General features: G+C 44.0%; 1 protein-coding gene across 17 annotated transcripts in view; it reads left to right on the forward strand.

Moving 5' to 3' along the window:
* The window catches only part of Bbs9 (Bardet-Biedl syndrome 9), a 395,959-nt gene extending 377,056 nt beyond the window's left edge, over window positions 1-18,903 (forward strand). For 10 of the 17 annotated variants that reach the window (XM_063233878.1, XM_063233880.1, XM_063233877.1 and 7 more), the window contains 2 exons: window positions 17,826-17,939; window positions 18,103-18,903. In XM_063233878.1, coding sequence (XP_063089948.1) covers window positions 17,826-17,939; window positions 18,103-18,134 — 146 coding nt within the window. In that variant the 3' untranslated portion in view covers window positions 18,135-18,903. The remainder of the gene's footprint in view (window positions 1-17,825; window positions 17,940-18,102) is intronic. The other 7 variants (XM_063233885.1, XM_005003748.4, XM_063233889.1 and 4 more) reach the window with 3 other exon arrangements.
* The last annotated feature ends 3,221 nt before the right edge of the window (window positions 18,904-22,124 follow it).

The raw sequence follows: 22,124 nt of genomic DNA on the forward strand, positions 1-22,124 counted from the left end.
GAGGGTGTTCTGAGAACAGTTTTTGTCACTGTATTAACATTAGAGAATGGACTTACACTAGGAGGGTGTGTAAGTCCCTCCTAGGACTGTGTAAGAGGGTCACTGGGTGATGTCATCTTGGGGATGGCCACAGTATGTTCAGTCAGCCAGTGACCACAGTGTCACTATGCCATGTGCTACTCTGTGTGTGTGTCTAAACATCTGCTCAAGACTGCATGGTCACCATTTCGGGGCACCTCTGCCTTTAGGTTCATTTCAGTTGCATCCGGTTTAGTAACTATATTTTGCAAGTGAGGAAATAGAGTGACATGGTCTGACCAGCTTGGGTCTGTAACCTTTCTGGGGCTAGGGACATGAGGACTAAGGTCCAGTGATACGTTCTCACAAGCTGCACAATGTGATAGCAGTGGAATGGCTCCATCCACCCAAGATTTTCTCTGCTGTCTGGCTACTGTCCTGTCCCTGGCATTCCCCATGGAGATGCGTGACTCCTCCATTCAGCCACAGAATTCTCTTCTCCCTGGTGGTTTCTTGCTTTATCAAAGATTTCATCCATCTCTTTTGTGTTTGAGGCTGTTTGAAATTATTTTCATAGTTTAATTGTGGGGAGACAGCTCCAGGTTTCTTCTATGTGTTTATAAAAGTTGCTTCAGGGGCTGGGGATTTAGCTCAGCAGCATAAGCGACTGCCTTGCAAGCAGGCAGTTGTGAGTTCGATCCCCAGTACCGATAAAAAGGGAAAAAGACAAAAAAAAAAAAGGTTGCTTTAGAAAAGGGCAGCGCAGGATGTATAGTAGGTAGCAAAGAAGAGAAGAGGAAGGGCTGGGAAGGGCTGCTGGAGTCCGTCTTCAAAGGAGGGAGAGCTGTGGCTAGTCCGAGCCGTGAGACAACTGGAAGGGAGTCCCAGTACCATGGTCTGGATGAAACCTGCCTTTTATTCCCAAAAGGCATAACATGGAGGTAAAGTGAATAATTCAAAGTTATGTTTAAGCTTTATGGATATTTTGCCTTCTCTGGAATTAGAGATTTATGCTCATAAAGAATGGGGGAGGAATTTGAAATGTTTATGTTACCAGAGTGTAAAAAGCACTGTCCAGTTGTTTATCTAATCTTGTGTTGGGTTTGCTCTTAAAAACATGTTTAGATTTGAAGTAACCTAGGAAAAATAAACTGTTCTAGCCATAACTTGCCCAGTGGAAATGAGATGGATCTTTTTTCATTCATTCTGAGAAGTTTCCCAAGCAGGCAGATGGGACCTTCTTTTGGACCTTTCCTTCCAGCACCTTGGTCAACAAATAACTGTGATCAAGGACTAGGGTTACAAGTGCTCTGTTACGCCTCTAACTCTGACTCCCACAAAAACTACTGCTGGGTCTTATTTCTTTTCTGGACTGGACACTTTGCTGTTGCACCTCCTCAGTCTTACAAAGTTCCATGTGTTGTTATCCAACAGTATTTGATTCTTAAAGATGTGCATCAACCAAAGAGAACCTGCTCTGGGAGCTTTTTGAGACCCTTTTGTGGCTTACAGAGCAGCCAGACGGGTTGAGGAGTAGAAATAAGAGCTTCAGTAGTATGTGTTCTAATAATTGCTTTCCAAACTCCAAATGGAAAAAGACAGAATGTGAAAAATAGAATGAATTTGGGTTTCCATCTCTTTCTCATAATCACTCAGGCTGAATTCGTTCATTCAAGAGAAGGAAATACCATGTTCCCATTGTGTGCCAAGCAGTATAGCTTAGGATCCATCAGCAACCAAAATACACAAAGGTCTCTGCCATTTCAGCGTGCTGACTGTTGCACGGGAGATGACAGATAATGTGCGTGATAAATAAACTACACACTCTGTTGTAGAGTGTTAAGTGTTGCTGTAAAAGAGTTATGAGTGCTACAGAAAAACAAATGTGTGCCAGAAAGGGGAACTAGACAGTTACAATTTTAAGTTACAGGTCAGTGAACCTGTGGGTGGTGAACCTATGGCATGTGTGGTGCAGCCAGACTGTTTATATCACTGAAAGCACAAACGGTTCACTATTTCTGTTATAAGCTGTGCTCAGAGGGCAACTTTTGAACAAAGACTTTGAAGAAGGTTGGGGATTTATCCATGCAGAGGTCACGGGGATAAATGCTCTGGGTAAAGGAAATAAATGGCCAGTACACCGTCCTCAGGATGAGGGTGGGTCTGGAATGTTCTGGTGACTGCAGAGTGGTCAGTGAGGCTGAGTGGTAAGAGATGAGGTCAGAGGGGTTGGGCTGCACAGCCTGTGGGCAGAAGTGTGCTTCCTCTGGGTGACATGGGGGGACCATTTCAAAGGGAAGAACCACAAGCTCTTACCTTTAAAAGCATCCCTGGCTGCCATTTTGAGAATGACTGTTGCAGTAGGTAGAAGTAGGCTTCCCAGATGTGGGTAACTCAGACAGCTACTTTAGCAGTCATTCGGGTAAGAGGATGGCAGACTGCACTAGAGTAGTAGTGGGGGTGGGGCATGCTCAGGTCCTGGGTAAATTTTAAACGTGGAGTCAATGGAATTTCTTAAGTGAATGGAAATGAGGTATGAGAGCATGACAGGAGCCCAGAATGGTCCCAAGAGCTGTGGCTCTAATGATTGGAAAGATGGAGTGAAATGGGACCAGGTGGGGTGGGACAAGTGTGTGGGGAAGATCAAGAATAAGGCTTGGGACATGTTGGGTCTAAGATGCAGAGATACTGAGATGTAAGGAAAGAAATCTGGGCTATAGTTATAAAATTATAAGTAGCCAGCATGAAAATGCTGTTCAGAATCACAAGACTGGATGAGGTCTCCAAGATAATAGGCAAAAAAGAGATGAGGACCAAAGCCTGAGTACTGAGGAAAAGCAGACCCAGCGAAAGACCATGAGAAAGAGAATGCAGTGAGCAGAGTGTGGAAGCCTAGAAATGAGTTCTCAGGCAGAGCTTTGAGGAGGGTAGAATGATCCCCATGCCAAATGCTGCTGGAGGGCCAAGCACATTGGCAGCTGAGAATTGTTCCGGAAGCTCAGCAACGTGGAGGTCATTGTGACCTTGAGCAGCATCTGTGGAGTGGAGGAGATGAAGCAGGACCGGGGGCAGGGGAAGAAGAGGGGGACTGAGCACATCCAGTGCCGAGAACTCTGGAGAGGTTTTGCTGTCGGATCAGCAAGGAAATGAAGATGCTGGTGGGAAAGCAGCGTCATGAGATGCCAGTGACTCCTGCTTTGGCATCTGTTGCCTTGTTCATCCGGACCCCAGTCGTCGCTCTTCTCTCACTAAGCTGTTATTTCCTATTGGCCTTGGTTTTCTTTGTCTTTGTTTCCTGCAGATCATACAACCAAATTAAGAACGTTCCTTTACTAGTTAACCCAAGAATTCATTTTAGGGGAGCTCTAGCTGCTGCTTTCTGCCTCCTTAAAATTCATTGCCTTCCTCGCTTCAGCTTCCCACCTCATCCTACATGAGAATACAGATACATACATTAGGAAAATTAGGTAAAGGAAAGCAAAAGAACGATGATTATTGTAACACTGTATCATTTACTAAGAATCACTGCTACTTGAAGGCCTTCCATCAGCTAAAGACTCATCTAATTTTCACAATTCCTGTGTGAGCTGAGAGCAGTGATTGTCTACATTTCACAAACAAGGAAATTGAGGCATAGAAAACTTAAGTGATTAGTTCACTAACGGCAGCAAAACTGCCCACAGTGCAGCTGAGGTTGAATTTGGGTCGCCTGGCTCCAGGGGCTGCTCTTGAGGCAGCCAGAAGATGCTGAGAGCAAGCTGTTAGTGAGAGAGATTTCATTTTACATAGGAATTGCAAGTGAGGTGGGTTTTTGAGAAATGAAGCGGAAGCCAGGAACCTTTCTCCAACCTGACTCGCCTGTGCATCACAGCACCATGTGCTGACCACAGTGCAGAAGGCTGGGGAGGAACATTCTTCAGCGATGACTTTTCTTTTTTGGGCTGTCTTTCCTCAGGGTTCACAAATTCCTTTTGAAGTCAACAAGAATACATTAAGTACCACTTTTTGCATAAGAAAGAAAAAACTATGTGTAAATTTGCCTGTGCAAAGCCTATTTATGATACAGGGTACAGACTCATCTGGATACCAAAATGCAAAGGGTTATGTATGTGGACATAATGGTGTACTATCTCTTACCTGGATCCTTGACATCTCTACATCCCTGGAGATAAGGTGTGAACTAACTAATCCTTTGTTAACTGTTATATCTCAGAGCACTGGTGAGCGTTTACCATGGAAACCTTCATTAATAATCCCGTCCTTTTCCAGAAAGACCTGCCAGCATCCATAAAATAGCTAGAGAGAATTAAAGCCATACAAAAATAATCACTATTCTCCTCCCCTGAGGCATGCATTTAAATGTGTTGCTCTCCTCCTCTATGCTTGGCGTCTTGTGTCTGGTAACTCTGGGTCAGCAGACTTCCTCTGCCAAGGGACATCTGCTGCCACTTCAGGTTCCAGTGGAAAGGAGACCTACTACTGCTGTGCCCTTTTATCTCAGGATTGCATCCATTTGTGTTGTGTTTCTTAAAAGCTTGTGTTTCTCAGTGGCAATGGCTCTGCTGGTAAATAAAAGGCAGTGAATGTCATTATGCACCCTGGCTGTCCTCGTCATCTCTGGAGTCTTTTAAAATTCTTACCATGGTCTTAGAGCAGAGGTCACCTGTGGACATAGATCAGTGATTTCCTCTCAAGGGAATGAGGAGTATCTTTAATGCCTCACTCAACTTTTGCACTTGGCCCTATGTCCTAGTTACTTTTCTTTCATTGCTGAGACAAAATACCTGACATCAAAAATGAAGGAAGGGTTTATTTAGCTTACAGGTTTGTGAAACCAGCCCATACTCAGCTGGCTCCAAGGCAGGGTGGCATGACTGAAGGCAACTGTTCTCGTGCTGGCTGCAACAGATACCAAAAGTGACAAGAGCAAAAGGGCAAAAAGGAGGGAACACAGCTCTTTTCCTCCCTTATATGTCAGCAGGCTATGCCTCTCGATTGGGTGTAACACTCACATCATCTCCATGTCCTCCTCTTGCACAGGCTGAGGATGTTACAAAGCGGTGACGTTGGCCCCTGCTGACTCACTTAGTTAAACATCTGACCTTCTCCACTGATGCAGTGGACACTATCGTAGAGAAGTAATGGCATGTCCTTTACATTACAGGAGGCAGAGCTGCAGCATCACTTAGCTAAGCTTCTAGACTTCTCAAGTTGACCTAGCATATCAACCAAAACACCGTAGGTATGGCTTCCCACCATGGTCTGCTGGCCCATTCTCAGAGGAGGGCATTTTATTCTTTTTCCTGAACACTTGTTAGAAAATTAAGTATTTGCTCATACTGACTATGTCTTACAGTTCAGTGTGTCATTGGGTGTAACTGAATCCAACTAACATAAACTGGAGTGAGTACTGAAAATAAGAGTGAACTTAATGGTAGGCTTACTCTGCCAGTCATGTGAGAAACCCTTACAAGCATTAACTGATTTTCTCCCTGTCTCTCAGAAAGTCGCGGCTCTATTTTCTGCATTTTATAGGAGCGGAAACTGGGGCACAGACTCATGGCCCATGGCACGTGCCATGCTCTGTCCCTTCCCACAGTCAGAGGTCTTGTTTTCCACCTCTTCCGTGGAATACAGCATTGCTTAGTGACTGTCATGGTAAGCTGTCACCAGGCCCAGGCTTGGCATGAAAGAGTCCTACATTCTGTTTCCATGAGGTGCTGGTGTCCTTCCTTTTAACTTCAACCTGCTGTGAGCCAGAAACCTCACTGGACTCTTGGCTTCATCACTACCACCTAGGCTCTCTTTGTTATTAAAAACAATGAAATATGGTCACAATTACGGCTTGCAGTCGAGCTATGGGAAGAAACTCAAATTGAAGCAGTGTTGCCAGGGTCACTGGGGAGTTCTGGTCACCCAGTACAGGAGGGACGCTGTGAGGAGCAGGAGCCCTCTTGCTACACAGGCGAGACACAGTGCAGCTGTGCTCCTGCCATTGCATTTCTTCCCTCCCTACCTCCTACCTCCTTGGTCTTAGAAATTATGATGACGGAACCATTGGCTCCCTCTCTGTCTGCTGCAGCTACAGTGTTTCACTGCGCATGTGTACTCGAGCGTGCTGGTCTGGGAAGAGGACCTGGGAGAGGAAAGTGTTTGAAATGGAAATGTCTTAAAATATGTCTTTTTCCAGTTGCACACTGGATTTCCTTAGGAGTTAGAAACAAAATGGAAATTGAAAACCACAGCTATCTTCTTTTCAAACTAGAAGACCCTGAACACAGCAGCATAGGAAAGATCAAGTGAAAGGACAGCAGATCCCCTGTTCTGTGGCAGTCATCAGCCAGGAGGAAAAACAAATGTTCACTTTCTCCTCTTTTCCCCTCAGGACTGCTGGGTAACACTTTTGTATTCCTGTTTGGGGGATCTGATGGTCTTGTTAACATGTGTGAAAACATTGTGATTGGAGACTTTAAGAAAATAACTGAATACCTTTTCCTCCCAAGTTTCCATGTTTATGTTCTTACAGGGTGTGTGTCTTTCCAAGTGCCCCAGGTTAAGAACTCAGTGTGTTAGAAAAACAGAACAAATAAAAGGGAGAGCTCTCATTTCCTTCACTGGACAGAGCCGCATGTTCCCGAGCAATCATTTTGCGGCGCCCTTTTGCTATATCAGAGGCTGTGCTGACCCCAGCAGCTTCTCCCCACATTCTTCTGGAGCAGAGCTGATTCTCTGTCTACAGGGCCAGTTGTCTGCACCTACTGTGGTTGGGGTCACAAGGCTCCCTCATGGCATGAAGCTCACTCTCACCAGTGGTTAATCAGGAAACTCACTTATGAAGCCCGTTTACAGACTGACATCTGGAGAAATTCTTACCCTGGATCCATGCCAGTCTGTAGGATCTATGAACTATGTATGCCTTTTTTTTTTTTTGTAAATACAACTCTTTTTTGCTCAGTACATTCTTTTATGTAATTATCAATAGGTGGAGATGGCCTTGCTCATGCAATTTCTTAATCCACTCTACCTGTGCACCTATATTCTAGCAAGCAGTCCAGCTAGAACACATGGACACCTATTGTCATCCGGGTTGTGAGAACATCTTAAAGCCAGAGCACCCTGCTCTCTGGAACCCAGACTCCTCCTGGAGCACTGGCACCCCAGGGACTGAGTGTTCAACTTCTGTGGGGGTTTGGAACTTGCAGAGAGAACTTTGGTTCTCGCCAGACCTCTTAGAAGGTATTAGCCTCCCTTTTATGCTTGGAGGCATGGAATGGAAATATTTTCAAACACAGGGCACTTGCCTATGCATGGTGTGGGGCCTTTTACCATCTCACCGTGTGTGTATAGGGTGCAGAACCAAGCTGCTCACACTCCATGGCTCGTCATGTTGTGCACATAACAGAGACCTCCACCTGCCTGTGCTCCAGGGAAGAGCTGTCAGGAGAGTGCATGCCTCCTTCTCACACAGGGAGGAGGAGGGCTTCTAGAAGGACTTGAAAGAGACATAGTCAAGCAAATATTGCACATTGGACATGGAAGCCGAGGTCTGTGTAGAAAGGCATTTTCTCCTGCTTTGCTGAGTTTTGATAATGTGAAGTTAATGTGGGCTAAGGGTGCTGTGTCACCCTCTGCCTTCCACCCAGGGAAGAGTAGGATGAGAGGAGGTAGAAGAGGTAGACCATGTGCTCCAATGCACCCGGGCAGGAGTAGCAGGTCGGGGGGGCCAGCACTGTGGAGAATGTGGATCTTGTTGTCCAGGGATGTGTTCCTAAGGTATGTGTCTTGGTTACTTTTCTTATTGCTGGGCCAAAATACCTGAAACCCACAAGTTAAAGGAGAAAAGGTTTATTTTGGTTCACAGTTTATAGAGGTTTCAGTCCATAGTCAGCTGACACCAAGACGGCAGCATTAACAAAGGGGCTTGCCTGAGGAGAAACAGTTCATGGCAGAGGCAGAGTAGGGAGGAGCCAATAGGAATGCCTTCTTTCTGTCCTTTATAGTCTATCCAGGGTACAAAGATATTGATTGGTGCCACCTATGTCCAGCCTCTTCAGTAAATCTATTCAGCCACACCTAGAACTATGCTAATTCGATTAGAGGACTATCTTACTTTTCTTATTGCTAAGACAAAACACACAGACACCCAAAGTTGAAAGAGTTAATCTGAAGTTATTTAAACTCATAGTTTGTAGAGATTTCAGTCCTTAGTTGGCTGGTTCCATCACAGGGCAGCATGGTAGAAGGGCACTGCAGAGGAGAAGCTGTCCATGGTGTGCAAGCAGAAGGCAATAAGCAGCAAGCCTGGCTTTCCCTTTTATCCTATCCCGGCTTCCATCCTTTTGGGTGGTGCCACCCAGAACTATGCTCATTCCGACCAATGGCCTATTTAGTATCACATACCCTAGTCCTGCCAGGTTCAAAAAGCTACTCCTGCCTGAGTGCCTGAGACTTTGGGGGGACATCTAGATATAAAGCCATGACAACGTGTGTCACCAAGGTCTGTGCTTTATGAATTTACTGAGCCATCTCCTATGAATATGGATGTTTCTGGAAAGCATCTGCTTAGTGACCACCCTTGAAAAACCAATGTCACAGAAATACTTGTTTTTCAAACTATTGTATAGACACAGAACAGTCACACATAGGTGTGTGCACATGCACATACACTGGTCAAAAACATTACCAACAAGCATAGCTTTACTGATAACAGTATATTCTTCAGGAAATATTCAGTCCAGGTAGGGGACAGACTGGGCCCTTGAGCTTGAGGTGAAGTTTGGAAGGAGACAGTGGACTGAGGAGAGGAAACACTGCCATGCCTTCTCCAGAGCTCATTACATTTTGTCTGCAGTGTAGCCCTGAGGATGTCCTTGTCTGTGCGTGTCCATGGTCTTCCTAGCTGTACTTCCTGTTCTCTTTTGCATTTTTCTAACTGCTAGTATGTTGTGCATGGTTTAATATTCATTTCGTCATCCACTCCTTGAGTCACTTCTGATGTCTTATGTACAAGTGGAACACACGTACATCGGCCCATACACACATATGACATAGGGATGATTCAGCCTTTTGCTGTCATTTTTATTTTCTCGCTCTCTCTCTCTTTCTCTGGCTATCTGTCTGTCTCTCTCTGTTTCTAGTTCCATTCATTCTTCTATTTTGCCAAAAAAAAGTTTCTAAATACTCAACCAAAATCACTTCCTGAGCATGCAGAGGACATGTAGCTTTTATAGCTTACGGTTTCCTTGGTTAGAAAAAGCATACTTGAGACAACTGGAAAAATGAACCTACTAGAGGACCCTCCCTCCCATCCACAACGATTGTGTCCCAGGCCCTGGTGCACAATTGAGTGTGAATCTGAGGTGTGATGGCAAAGCTAGCCCTGATTATCTTTTCTTTGCAATTTCATGGTTAGAAGATATGTTTTTATTGTAGATTTGGCATCCTTGGTGTATGGGTTTTTTCCTTTAAGTCAAAAACTTTTATCTTTTCATTTTGAGGAAGTGCTTTCCGGCTTCCCTCTGGGGTATCCACGTTGCCAGTGTCCCTACTCTAGGGCTTTGGGTCTCTCAGTGAGTGTACTAAGTGTGACTTGATCCAGATGCTGCAGCACTGCTGCAGTTGCCTGACCTTGAGACAGCTCCCGAGTGTCTCATGGTGGGTAGCGTACACAGCGCAGATGCTCTGGACAGGGCTGGCTCACATCCAGGGCCGGGAGGGCAGGGTGCAGCAGGATGCTGCCAGATTTTATCATGCTATGCACAATAGTGCAGATTAAAGGTTATGAGTTGTTTATTTCTGGGATTTTCCATTTAATATTTTGGACTGTGGTTGATTTGGGGAGACTGAAACTGTGTATAATGAGAGTCTCTGCAGACGCTCTTGTATCTCAATGTGACAGCACTCATTGCCCACACTCAGCAGGAATCATAAAGCTTTGGAATGGATGTGAATGCTAACCTCAAACACACTTTACCCATCAAGCAAATCTTAATTAAAAGAAAAATGTACTTGTGTGTCTGTTTGAAGTTCCTGCTGTTTTTAATTCTTAGTGGAAATGCAGACCTTGAAAAACAGAAGATCTTCTGGCTGGTGAGTCTGCACAGAGCTGCAGTTGTTTGTGATTCTCCAGAAGCTTCTCCTGATTTGATTTCTCTGAAATCTGTGAAGAGGAAAGAAGAAGAGGTTTTCTCCCCACTGAGAAGTCACTGTTGCAGAAACACCAGCCGTAGCCCTGATTGGACCCTGAGAGAGGCACCAGCACCGCTGTTCTGCCGGGCAGGCATGAGCAAGAGGCCAGGTCACAGGCCAGCCTGTGAGGACTGCCTGGATGAAGAGAGTTCTCCTGGCACTGTGGCCATCCTGAGCCTCTGCCTGGATTATCCACCAAAAGTAGTTGAACTATAGTTTAGGTGCTTTGGCTCCACAGAAGTGGTGCAGAAAGTGCATCTAGTCAAGAGGATATGAAAAGGTAGCGGGTGGGAGATGTACAGTGTGCAAGCACAGTGCTGTGTCCATGGCCTCACAGAAGCTCAGGCGGTCTAATGGACTGCTTTTCACAAAGCATCCCTGATGACCTGTGGTCCCCAGCTGATCCAGCCAGGCCTGCTGTAGGACAACGCCACCATCGTAGTCTGGTCTCTGCCTGCCACCTGTCTCCAGCCCTTCTCTGGCTCTCTGTGTGCTGCCTGCTTGGTTTCTCTTTCAATGGAAGATGAGAGGAGCGCCGGGAGACCACCTTAAGATACAGAAACATGAAGACTTAGGAGAAGAAACCTCCCTGGAAAACAGTTCCACCATCAAATCATAAGAGAAAATCAGACCAATTCTGGTAGAAGGGCATCTTGCAGTCATCTGACCTCCTCTAAAGTTACCCAAGCTGCGAAAAACAAGGAACACCTGAGAAAACTGCCAGCACTGACAGGAGACAAAAGCGTGACAGCTAGGGTCATATCCTGAAAGGACATCAGGTAGGGATGAAGGAACCCTGAATAACTTGTGGACTCCTGTTAATAACAATACACTGATACGGCTCAATGCAGCTCAACTGCACTCCACTAATGAATAATGCTAGCAACAGGGAGACCGTAGAGGATAGGTGAAAGAATTCTCTTTGCTATCTGCTAGATTTTTCTGTATAACAAAAACTGTTCAAAAAATGAAGTCTACTAATGAAAAGTTTGTCATTACCCTAACAAAACACAAAAACATTTGTTGCAGCAGGGTAGACCATAATGCTTTTACTTTTATGTCTATATGTGTTTGTTTGATGGTACTAGGAGTTGAACCCAGGGCCTTTGCACTGAGCTATATCCAGCCCTTTTAATTTTTTTTTTTATCTTGAGACAGGGTCTTGCTGTATACTGTGTTACCAGGCTGGACTTGAACTTCTCTGATCCTCCTGCTTCAGCCTCCCAGATTGCTGGGATTGTAGGTTTGCACCCAATGTTTGACTCAGTAATGTCTTTAAGATATTATATTAATACTGTGAGATATTAACACTATGAGATATTCTGACAGCAATCCTTTAAGATGACTCTAGGAGCCTTGGAACCAGCATTTTCAGAGCAGCTTTCCCTTAAGCCTTGTTGGGTGAGGATTACAAACTACTGGTAACCATTGGCCAAATCCAGCCCACCAGTCATTTGGATAAATAGCTTCATTGAAACGCAGCCAGTGCTTATTCACACTTCCACATGGACCGTGACTGCTTTTGCACAGCAGGGGCGCAGCCAGGCAGTGGCCCCAGGACCAGAAGGCCTGCAGTTCCTGGAAATGTCGCTGTCTGGCCAGCTCCTGTTTTAGGTTGAGATACCAAGTAGACAGCAAGGAGGGGGACACAGGCAGAGCTGCACCCAGGTTTCACCTAGCAGGGAATCAAGTGTGAGCAGCAGGCAGCTCCAACAACAGGAGAGACCCCAGGCAGGGCCTGAGCAAGCCGAGTAGATGCCCAGGTGGCCTTGAGTTTCAGGTTTGTCCCTCGCTACCTTGCTACAGAGCTGCGTTTTGGTCCTGAGATCCATCAGTCTGTGGGAATCCTACCTTTCCAGACCCCACCCCACAATGTTACTTTGGCCTAGTGACCTTACCCCTCTTTGAGGATCCCTGACTTTGACCTGAAAATTGCCACAACCTGCTATGCTTCCACGTGCAGGCACTATTTACACTCATCTGTCCCTCTCTGAGGCTGCTAAGGTTCCTGTTCTGGAGATGAAGAAACTAAGACTGTCCTCATTGAAAGGCTTATTCAGGGGTTGTTTAGTTAGTAGAGGCTGAGCCATGGTTTGAATCCAGTTGTCAAAGCCCAATCCCAAGCCCTCCTCACCTTCAGTGTGACCTCTGGCTCACACTGGCTAATGAGAACTGACCATTGAACATACACTGAAAAAAAGATGCTTTAACAAATGATTCTGAACATCCACATATAGAATGAAGCTAGATCCCGCTCATCCTATAGAAAAATCAACTCAAAATTGATCAAAGACCTGAAACTTCAAATCTTCTAGAAGAAAACAGGGGAAACAATTGACAGTTGCAGTTGCCAGCAAAGACATCCTGAAAGGGATCCCAGAAGCACACTAAATGATCAGAGAAATCAGTAAATGGAACTGCATTGAATTAAAGGTTACTGCACAGTAAAGGAAACGACCAGCAGAGTGAAAAGGTACCTAACATAGTAGAGAAAATCTTTGCCAGCTACTCTTCTGGAAGAGAATTCATGTCTAGAATACATGAAAAATGTTCAGAATTTTAACCTTTAAGAAAATGCAAATCAGAATTACCTTGAGAGTCCATCTCATCCATCAGAGTGACAGTCATCACAAAAAAATAATAAAATAAAATAAATACTGGTGAGAATGTGGGGGAAAGGAACTGTGTAACCCTTCTACACTGGTGAGAATGTAAACTAGTATAGCTACGATGGAGATCAGTGTGGAGAGTCCTTCAAAAACTAAGCATAGAACTAACATATGACCCAAAGGGGTTACAGTAAGCTTACATAGGGATCCTGGATTCCCATGTTCATTGCAGCACATACAGAAAGACGTAATCATGTTGTTCGTAGGAAAATGAATGGAACTAGAGATCATCATGTTAGGCTAAATAAGCCAGACTTAGAAAGACAAATATTATGTATAAACTAAAGTCCTAAAACAAAAGGTGGCATGAAAGTATAGGAGAGACTGTTATTGGACAGGAAGAAGGGAATAGGGTAAAGAGGTAATGGGGACATGAATGTGCTCAAAATTTCCATATTGAAACCTAGTTCTTTCTTTCTTTCTTTCTTTCTTTCTTTCTTTCTTTCTTTCTTTCTTTCTTTCTTTCTTTCTTTCTCTTTTGAGACTATGTAGTTCAGGCTGGCCTTGAGCTCACTTTGTAGCCCCGGCTGATCTTGAACTCACAATGATCCTCCTGTCTCAGCCTCCTGAGTGCTGGGATTACAAGCATATGTCACCATACCTGGCAAGTGCATTCTAAAATTAATAGACACTAACAAAAATACATGTAAAAACTCAGCATGGCTCCCTTCCTGGTAGGGCCCTCACTGTCCACACACGAGGTGGTGCCGTCATGTTAATGGGTAATCTGGGTGCCCTGTCCAGGGACTCTGCAGGTGTGCCACTTCCTATTTTATGGTCATCAAACCCCTCTCTCCCCATTTTCCCTTGGATCTGATTTCTTTTTCAGAAGCAGTACAGAGGGCAGGTGCAGGGGAACTTTTCCTCACTCCAGGGTCCAGCCACTCCCTCCCATTGGGATGGTACAGTCTTCCCATCTCTGCTGCATCCTGCAGCCTTCCATGAGCATCCTTAACCTTCTCATGTGAAGCCATGCTTGGGTACAGGGTGTGGACTCAGTGTGTGAGAAGCATCGACTTCATCAACAAGAATAACAAGACATGCCCCATGCATTGTGGTTAACACGTGTCCAGGAACCGATGGTGGGCGGGTGAGGTCACACTGTGGATGCAGTCAGAGGCCTTGCAGGCCCCTGAGCTCCTCATACACATCTGCAGTGGCCATGGTCAGGTGACACACCCAGCTTTCTGGACCTGGTGTCCCCGGCACAGCTCATAGCTGCTGCTGCACTGTGGAGAGCTGGTATCTGTGCTGAGGGGCTGGGTCCAGGACAATCAGACTCCTAAGGAGCGCCCAAAATCTGCTAGGAGCCTGTAACCTTCCACTCACTCAAGGAGAGTATTTGTCTCTTTATCTCATGGTTTCTGATGCCGTGGTATTAAAAAGAAGTCCTGCATGTCCTTTATCACCACTCCTATTTAATATAGTACTGGAAGTACTAGCTAGAGCAATTAGGCAAGAAAGAGAAATAAAAGGGGTAAAGATAGGAAAAGAAGAAGTTAAATTATCATTGTTTGCAGATGACATGATACTCTACATAGAAGACCCCCTAAACTCCATTGAAATACTCTTAGATACAATAAATAAATTCAGTAATGTGGCTGGATACAAAATCAATACTCAGAAATCAATAGCATTCCTATACACGAACAACAAAATTACAGAGAGAGAAATAAGAGAAACTGGACTATTCACATTAGCAAGCAAAAAAATGAACTATTTAGGAATTACTCTTACGAAAGAAGTGAAAGACTTATACAGTGAAAATTATAATACACTGAAAAAGGAAATTGAAGATGATCTCAGAAAATGGAAAGACATCCCTTGCTCATGGATAGGAAGAACAAACATTGTGAAAATGGCCATTCTCCCAAAACTGTTATACAGATTCAATGCAATCCCAATAGAAATTCCATCAACATACCTTATAGATCTAGAGAAATCACTCCTAAATTTCATCTGGAACCAGAAGAGACCTAGAATCGCAAAGGCAATTCTAAGCAGCAAAGACAAAGCAGGAGGCATCACAATCCCTGACTTGAAGTTATACTACAAAGCAACAGTAGTAAAATCAACATGGTATTGGAATCAAAACAGAGCCGAAGATCAGTGGAATAGATTAGAAGATACAACCACAACTACGAATACACTCAACCACCTTATCTTTGATAAAGGAGCCAAGCAGGTTCACTGGAAGAACGACAGTCTCTTTAATAAATGGTGCTGGAAAAACTGGCTCTCCATTTGTCGAAAACTAAAGCTAGACCCATGTCTATCACCATGTACTAAATTAAAATCTAAATGGGTCAAAGATCTGAATATTAAAACAGAAACACTAAATCTATTGGAAGACAAATTAGGTAGGAACCTTGGAGACATAGGAGTAGGTAAAGAATTCATGAACAGGACTCAAACCGCACGGGAAATACTTCCCAGAATCAATAACTGGGACCACTTCTTATTAAAAAGTTTCTGCATGTCAAAAGAAATCTCCAGCATAGTGAAAAGAAAACCCACAAACTGGGAAAAGATTTTAGTGAGCTCTCTCTCAGACAAGGGGCTCTTGTCTAAAACATATAAAGAATTAAAGAAACTCAGACCTCCAAAATTCAAAGATCCAATCCAAAAATGGGCATCTGAGATGAATACGCAATTCTCAGATGAAATGCAAATGGCAAATAAATACATGAAAAAATGCTCATCATCATTGGTCATTAGAGAAATGCAAATTAAAACCACACTGAGATACCATCTCACTCCTGAAAGAATGGCCAGGATCAAGAAAACCGACAACAAATGCTGGAGAGGCTGTGGGGAAAAAGGAACTCTCCTGCACTGCTGGTGGGAGTGTAGACTGGTACAGCCTTTGTGGAGATCTGTCTGGAGATTTCTCAAAAAGTTGGGACTGGAAATCCCATTTATTCCAGTTATTCCACTTCTAGGCATATTCCCAGAAGAACTGAAAGCATCATACCACAGTGATATATGTGCACCTATGTTTATAGCAGCACAATTTGTAATCGCCAGATCTTGGAAACAACCCAAGTGCCCATCAACTGAGGAATGGATAAAAAAGTTGTGGTATTTCTATACAATGGAGTATTATTCAGCTATAAAGAAGGATCACATTGAGATATTTATCAATAAATGGGCGCAGCTTGAGACCATACTCATAAGTGAAATAAATCAATCTCGCATGTGTGAATACCGAATAGTTTCCCTAATGTAAGTAATGAATCAAATATATAAAAATATGTGGTAATCATGATTCCCCATTAGGTGGCCTTGGAGCCTTATAAAGTTTTCACTCATTAATTAGAAAGGCTTTATTCTGGGCTTCTTGATTTGAAAATATTTGAAGCTAGAGTATATGAAGTTTTATCCAAATATTTCAAGGAAAAAGACACTATGGTAACTACTATTAAGTCAGGTTATATGGTGGTGAAGTACTAGGTTGTTGAAACAGTCATGCTGGGACCTCTATTGTTATATTGTTATGTCCTGTTTTATCTCAATCTCCCCCTTATTGTTTTAAAAAAATTATTTAGTCATTTCTTATGTTTGTCTTAATTAAAGAAAAAATTCAAAAAATTAGGATATATAAATAGTAACTCTTTTTGATTTCCTATTAACTTGTTTTGAAGTCCTGTAGTACTCCCACAATCTTGTTTTGACTGATTAAACTCTGTTCCATTCTATATGGTAGTATCAAGTTTGAAGACATAGGCAACTACTTTGAAGACAATAAGATTCACTAAGATACCCATTCTGGTTTGACTATTGTCTTCTTTGGAAGTCCTGTAATGTTTACAATGCCTAAGTTTTATTGGTCTTGTTCTCTACTGTTTTGTCCAACTTTATAATATCTAATGAGATAGACAATTCTTTTTAAGGAAACAAGAGACAACGTTGATAACCATTGTTGATAAACTTGTACTCTGTTCTACACCATGTGCTATGTCTATCCTTGGTATTGACTGACAGCTTTGTTTTGCCATATTTGACTGTATTCTTCCCCCCTCCCCAAAAAAGTAATAAGCACTAAGGAGTAATGAAATCTAAAGTGTGTGAATTTTGTTGTAAAAAAGAGAGGGAAAAAAAAAAAAGAAAAAGATCTCTAACGGATATAACAGCAAGTGTGTTTAGGGGTGTTAAATAGCTGACTGTATCAATGTTTTTGGATCATTGAACACAGCTGTTTGCAGTCTACCTGTTTGAATGTCCACCTTGTATTCTTTGATACTGTGATTTGAGGAACTATTTTCAAGATGATAATATGTAATATACTAACAGGTGATTTCTTACTGTTTTGGTTTTTTTTGGTTGTTTGTTTTGTTTTTTTGTTTTGTTTTGTTTTGTTTTGTAGTTCTGTATTACGTGTACCCTTACACCGCTTTGGTTTGTTTTGTGTTTTTCTCTTTTTCCTCTTAAATAAAAAAAAAAAAAAAAAAAAAGAAGTCCTGCCCAGGGTCTGTTATATCACTGACACTATGTATGCTGTCATTCTGACATGTCTTAAGTCTTTGTGCATTTTTTTGTGGTTGGGATTGATTGATAGATTGATTGACTGATTTGAGACAAGGTCTCATTATATAGTCCAGGATGGCTTTAAACTCACTGTGTAGTCCAGTTTGGCCTCAAACTCACAGCAACCCTCCTGCCTCAGCTTTCCCAAGTGTTGGTGTTACAGGCATGCGCCTCTATACCCAGCCAGTTCTGGCATATCTGACTTTAAAAAAAAAAAGATAAATTTAAAACAACACTGTTGCTGCTGTTAGCAGGTCTTCTGAGAGTTTTGGGGTCGTCACATCTTCCATGGTGTTTGAAAAGACAGACATAGTGGTTACTTCTGGTCTCTCCTGGACTCTGTTGTCACATCGTTCCTAAGCCGCAGCACTATGAAGGGCCACATCTTCTCCCACGTTGCTTGAAACACTGCATTTCTTACAGCAGGTGGCTGTACTCCGATCCCAGAGTCAGACCTGGAGGAGAGATCGGCAGAACAAGACTCCACAGAACCATTTACCAACCACAGACTCCTCATGGCAGAGCCCCCTACGCCTGGTAAGAGAATGGCTGCTTTCATGGGGCTCCGTCAGGTGCGTGTACCAGAGAGTACTTTGCAAACTTCTGCTCGCCAGCTTCTTCACCCTGCTTGGCATTAGCACAGTTGACTGGTGATGTGTCTTCCTGTCATCATTCAGACTCCTCTCTCTCTCTTTTCCAGAAGATTCTGCCTTCCAAGGGCTTTTGGAATAGTAGATAGAGCCATCTGGTGGAGAGGAAGCTGCCTTCCCCAGGCTGAGCCTCGTGGACCCCGTGTGGCAGGTGTGGGTTGACGGTGCTATGCAGGGCTCACCATGGGATGACGCTCTGTGAAGATGGGGACCCGACCTCCGCTCTGCTGAGGACCTGGAGCACCACGGCTGAGGTCAGCTGAGAGCCTAGAGTTGTCTCTGCTCTTGGTCATCTGTGTGCATAGAGTCACGATAGCAAGCGGACATAGTTAGGGGCAGATTGTAATACAAAGACCTAGATCCAAAATAATTTGACATTTTATTTTTTCACAGGATTCTTATACAGTAAATGTACCAATTTTATTAAAGCATCTGACTCTCAATCTTGCAGTGGACCTATAATCTGAGGTTCTATAGGCGTTTTCTCTACTTCGTTGTTTGAAAGGAATTGAAAAGTTTGCTACACTGTGGTTAGAGTGAATGTTGAACTCAAGTGTGAACCAGGCTGACCTCAAAGGTGTATGGATTACAGGCATGTGCCACCACGCCCATTTTAAATAAAATAACTGCAATGGAGCTTTCATCTGCTTTGCTGTATTAGACTAAAAAATGAAAACTGATGTTTTCTAATATTAGATAAAAATTTAAAATATTTGTCTCCTCTTTTATTATGTAATGGGTATACCTTTTAAAAATTCAGATTATAAAAAAACTCATACCTTATTACAGTTAAAATTTAAGATTTTATATGTAAGAAATAAAACTGATTTTTTTTCTATTTCAAAGAAGAATTACACTTGTAAGACTGGTTTATTTAAGCAGACGTATGCCTATAAAGCATCCAGACAACCTGTCAGTACAAGGCAGGAGAGGTTCATGGTTTTTCTATAGTAGAAGTGTGGAAATGCTGTGCAGGTTCACTTCTATAGCACTCCAAGCATCTCTTTTTAGGAGATGCAGCAGAAGATGTGATGTTCCTCACTGTCAAGTGGAGGAGTGGCCAGCTGCTGGCCAGCAGGGAATCTCCTCAGCCCATGGGGACCAGCCAAGAGATGTGGAAGCCCCACGTACTCCCTGTCCTCCTAGCAGCATGCCAGGAACAGCAGCTGCAGCCATCACCCATCAAGACACCTTTGCCCCACACCCTCCTTTGTGATGCTGAGTGTGCCCTGGATGGGAGGGGAATTCTTAACTCATTCCTCCAGCAGAACAGCTCACAATAACTTAACCATCTTCAGAGTTTACCCAAGCTACACACCCCATGAGCCCACACTACCTGTCTCCCACCTCAGCTGCCCTTGGCCTGAACCCGAGTCCACAGCCACTCTGCTGCCCAACCAATGGGACAAGAGGAGAGACAGTCGTCTTCACCAGTTACACTTAAAATATTTCAAAATGTAAAACATATGACCATGTGCCTGGGCAAAGAAGGTGCCCTTAAGTTTACGTTCGTTAGTATCACAATAAATGTACTTTATATGATAGAGTAGTAACTACATAGTAAATAATTTGCTTTTTAAATTTTCTCCAAATGTGTGAGATGGGAGTGAGTATGTGTGGGAGAGGGTGAAGGGGATGGAAAGGGCAGTTTTATTAGGAAGAGTTCAAACTTTCTTTAAGTCTGCTCTAGGTCTCTATCAAGTAAGCCACCGTGGGCTCTGAGCTCAAGTATAAGTACGTGTACAGTGTTCACTGTTGGCAGTTATCTCCTTACGAATGCAAGTAAACCCTTAAGGATTTTGGAGCAACAGTTCTTCCATTCAGTGTCCTGGATTCAGTGGACAGATGTTTTACCTTCCAGGAGGGTCCTGCTAACCCTTATCAGCCATCACATGAGCTGTCCAAAAGGAACTTAGCTCCCTTTGCTGTATACTGGCTAATGGTCTATTTTAAGAAAGCATGGAGCATATTATTCAAAAGCTCACAGCCTGCTCTAGGTTCATCAGCATGATGAAAGTGCAAAGCCTCCAAGGGGTAAATTTGACCTTTGGATCATGTTCCACCTGGTGGAACAGGTGTAGAGAGAGAAACTCTCATCACCTGTTAACCTCCATTTACTGCCCATTGGGTGCACTCAGTGGCTCAGTCAACGCCAGCATCTCTGCCCCTCATGGATCAGGGCTCAAACTGCCCCAGTCCCCCAGGGCCCTGGCATTCCTGAGCGCACTTCAGTCTTCTTCGAGGTCCATTGCCCAGCAGCCAGACCCCAGTGAAGACCCCAGCAGATGTCACCAGTTTCAGCATCTGGCTCAGAGTCGGTCCTGGTGGCCCAGGTGGCTCTGCCCCAGGTCCTGTGACTGCTCATCATGTACTCCCTGTCCTTTGTCATACTTCCTCCTGCCATACTGCTTCCTGTCACACTTTCTCCTATCACACTCCTTCCTGTCACACTTCCTCCTGTCACACGTCTTGACCCATAGTCCCTGCCTCTTCTCTCACTCACTGACAGTTCCTCTGGTCATTTGCTTTGTCTTTCTCCTCCGTGCCCAATCACTGTGCTGGGCGATGGATGCATAGGAAGTCCCAAGGAAAATGTCCCTGCCCTTGTCCTGTGCCCAAGTGGGGGACAGTGCCTTGACAGCTGCACCCACCAGTGCCCTGGGGCTTCTGTGAAATGCAGGGCTTGGGTCCTGTTGGGGATGATTCTCAGAGGAAGCAGCTGTGGCCCCTGAGCCATGGAGGAAACTGCAGAGTCCAAAAGAGATGAGACATGGGTTAGAAAGGGACAAGGCTGAGTGGCCATCCTCAGACCAGGATGCCATGGAGAGGCCATCATCCAGGGAGCACCATGATGTCCATCAGTGTGGGGCATCTCCTCTCCTGTGACCTCTTCTTCAGATCTGTCCTTTAGACTTGGCGAGTGTCCCCACTGATGAGCCTGTGGTGGCCTTCCTGAGGTGTCCTGGTCATGGACTGGGACCCTTGGATGTGACACTAGGAAGGTCTTTGGCCTGGTGCGGGGAGGGCAGGCTGACCCTTTATACAGTTTGGTGGCACCCAGCCAAGTGGTCCAGGGCAAGATGCTGACCAAACAGTGAGGACAGTGCATGCCCAGGCGGCCACGGCCATGTGGTGGTCCTTGAGTGCTCCGATGCAAAGGCTCAGAGAGCATTGTTCTCATGCAAGTCCTCCCTCCCCTGCCCAGGGTATCGTTCCCCCAACAAGGCAAAGGGCCAGTGTGAATACTGACTTTGATGCAGTGCAATTCATACAGTTTGCTTTTGTTTAGGAAAATGTTTTAAGAACTTTTTAAATAATATCACTTGATGGTCTTGTCTTCTGAGAAACTCCCAAGTGTGATGTGATGGGCCGGAACACATTTGGGGCTGTTTCTCATGGGGAATCCCCTGAATGGCGACAGTTCTGTGGATGGTTTCCCGTGAGTGGTGGGAGCAATGGCTCCGCACTGGGAAGTCACCACTTCCAGGTCTGCTGCAACCCCGGGGTGGGAGACCGAGGAGCTCTCTACTGGGCCAGTGCAGGGCGTGTTTATCACGGGCTCTTCCTGGGCCAACTGAGCCCTCATGACCCTGGCTGGGAACTGCTTTCTCGGGAGGAACAGCTGGGTCCTTGGGCAGTCCTTTCTATGCATTTTCACAAGATCTGAGGGAAATTATTGCTTTTCTTCCTATAAAAATTGGGTTCATATAATTAATTTCCTAGGGAAATGTAGTTTTTTTAAAAAAATAAAAAATAAAAAATGATAGAGTTTTTTTTTTAAAAGGAAATTAATACTAGTTAGTATATTACTTATTGTTATCTTGAAAGCAGTTGTTCAGGTTACAAGATTTAAGCATAAAGATGATCAAACAATGAAAACATAGACTGTTCTTTTTGATAAACTAACAAAGTAGTAGTATAGTTATCTATCTTTTATATATTTACATAGACATGTGTGTATATATAATTATAATCTTTTCCTTTCCTCCTTTTCCCCATCCCAGTTTTTTTTTTTTTTTTCCTTTTGAGCACTTTCTCTTTCATTTCACAATATCTATTGTACATTTTGGAT

Source organism: Cavia porcellus, unplaced genomic scaffold (genome assembly GCF_034190915.1).
Source record: "Cavia porcellus strain 051 isolate PalLab524CR breed Dunkin Hartley unplaced genomic scaffold, mCavPor4.1 scaffold_23, whole genome shotgun sequence".
NCBI classification, from domain to species: domain Eukaryota; kingdom Metazoa; phylum Chordata; class Mammalia; order Rodentia; family Caviidae; genus Cavia; species Cavia porcellus.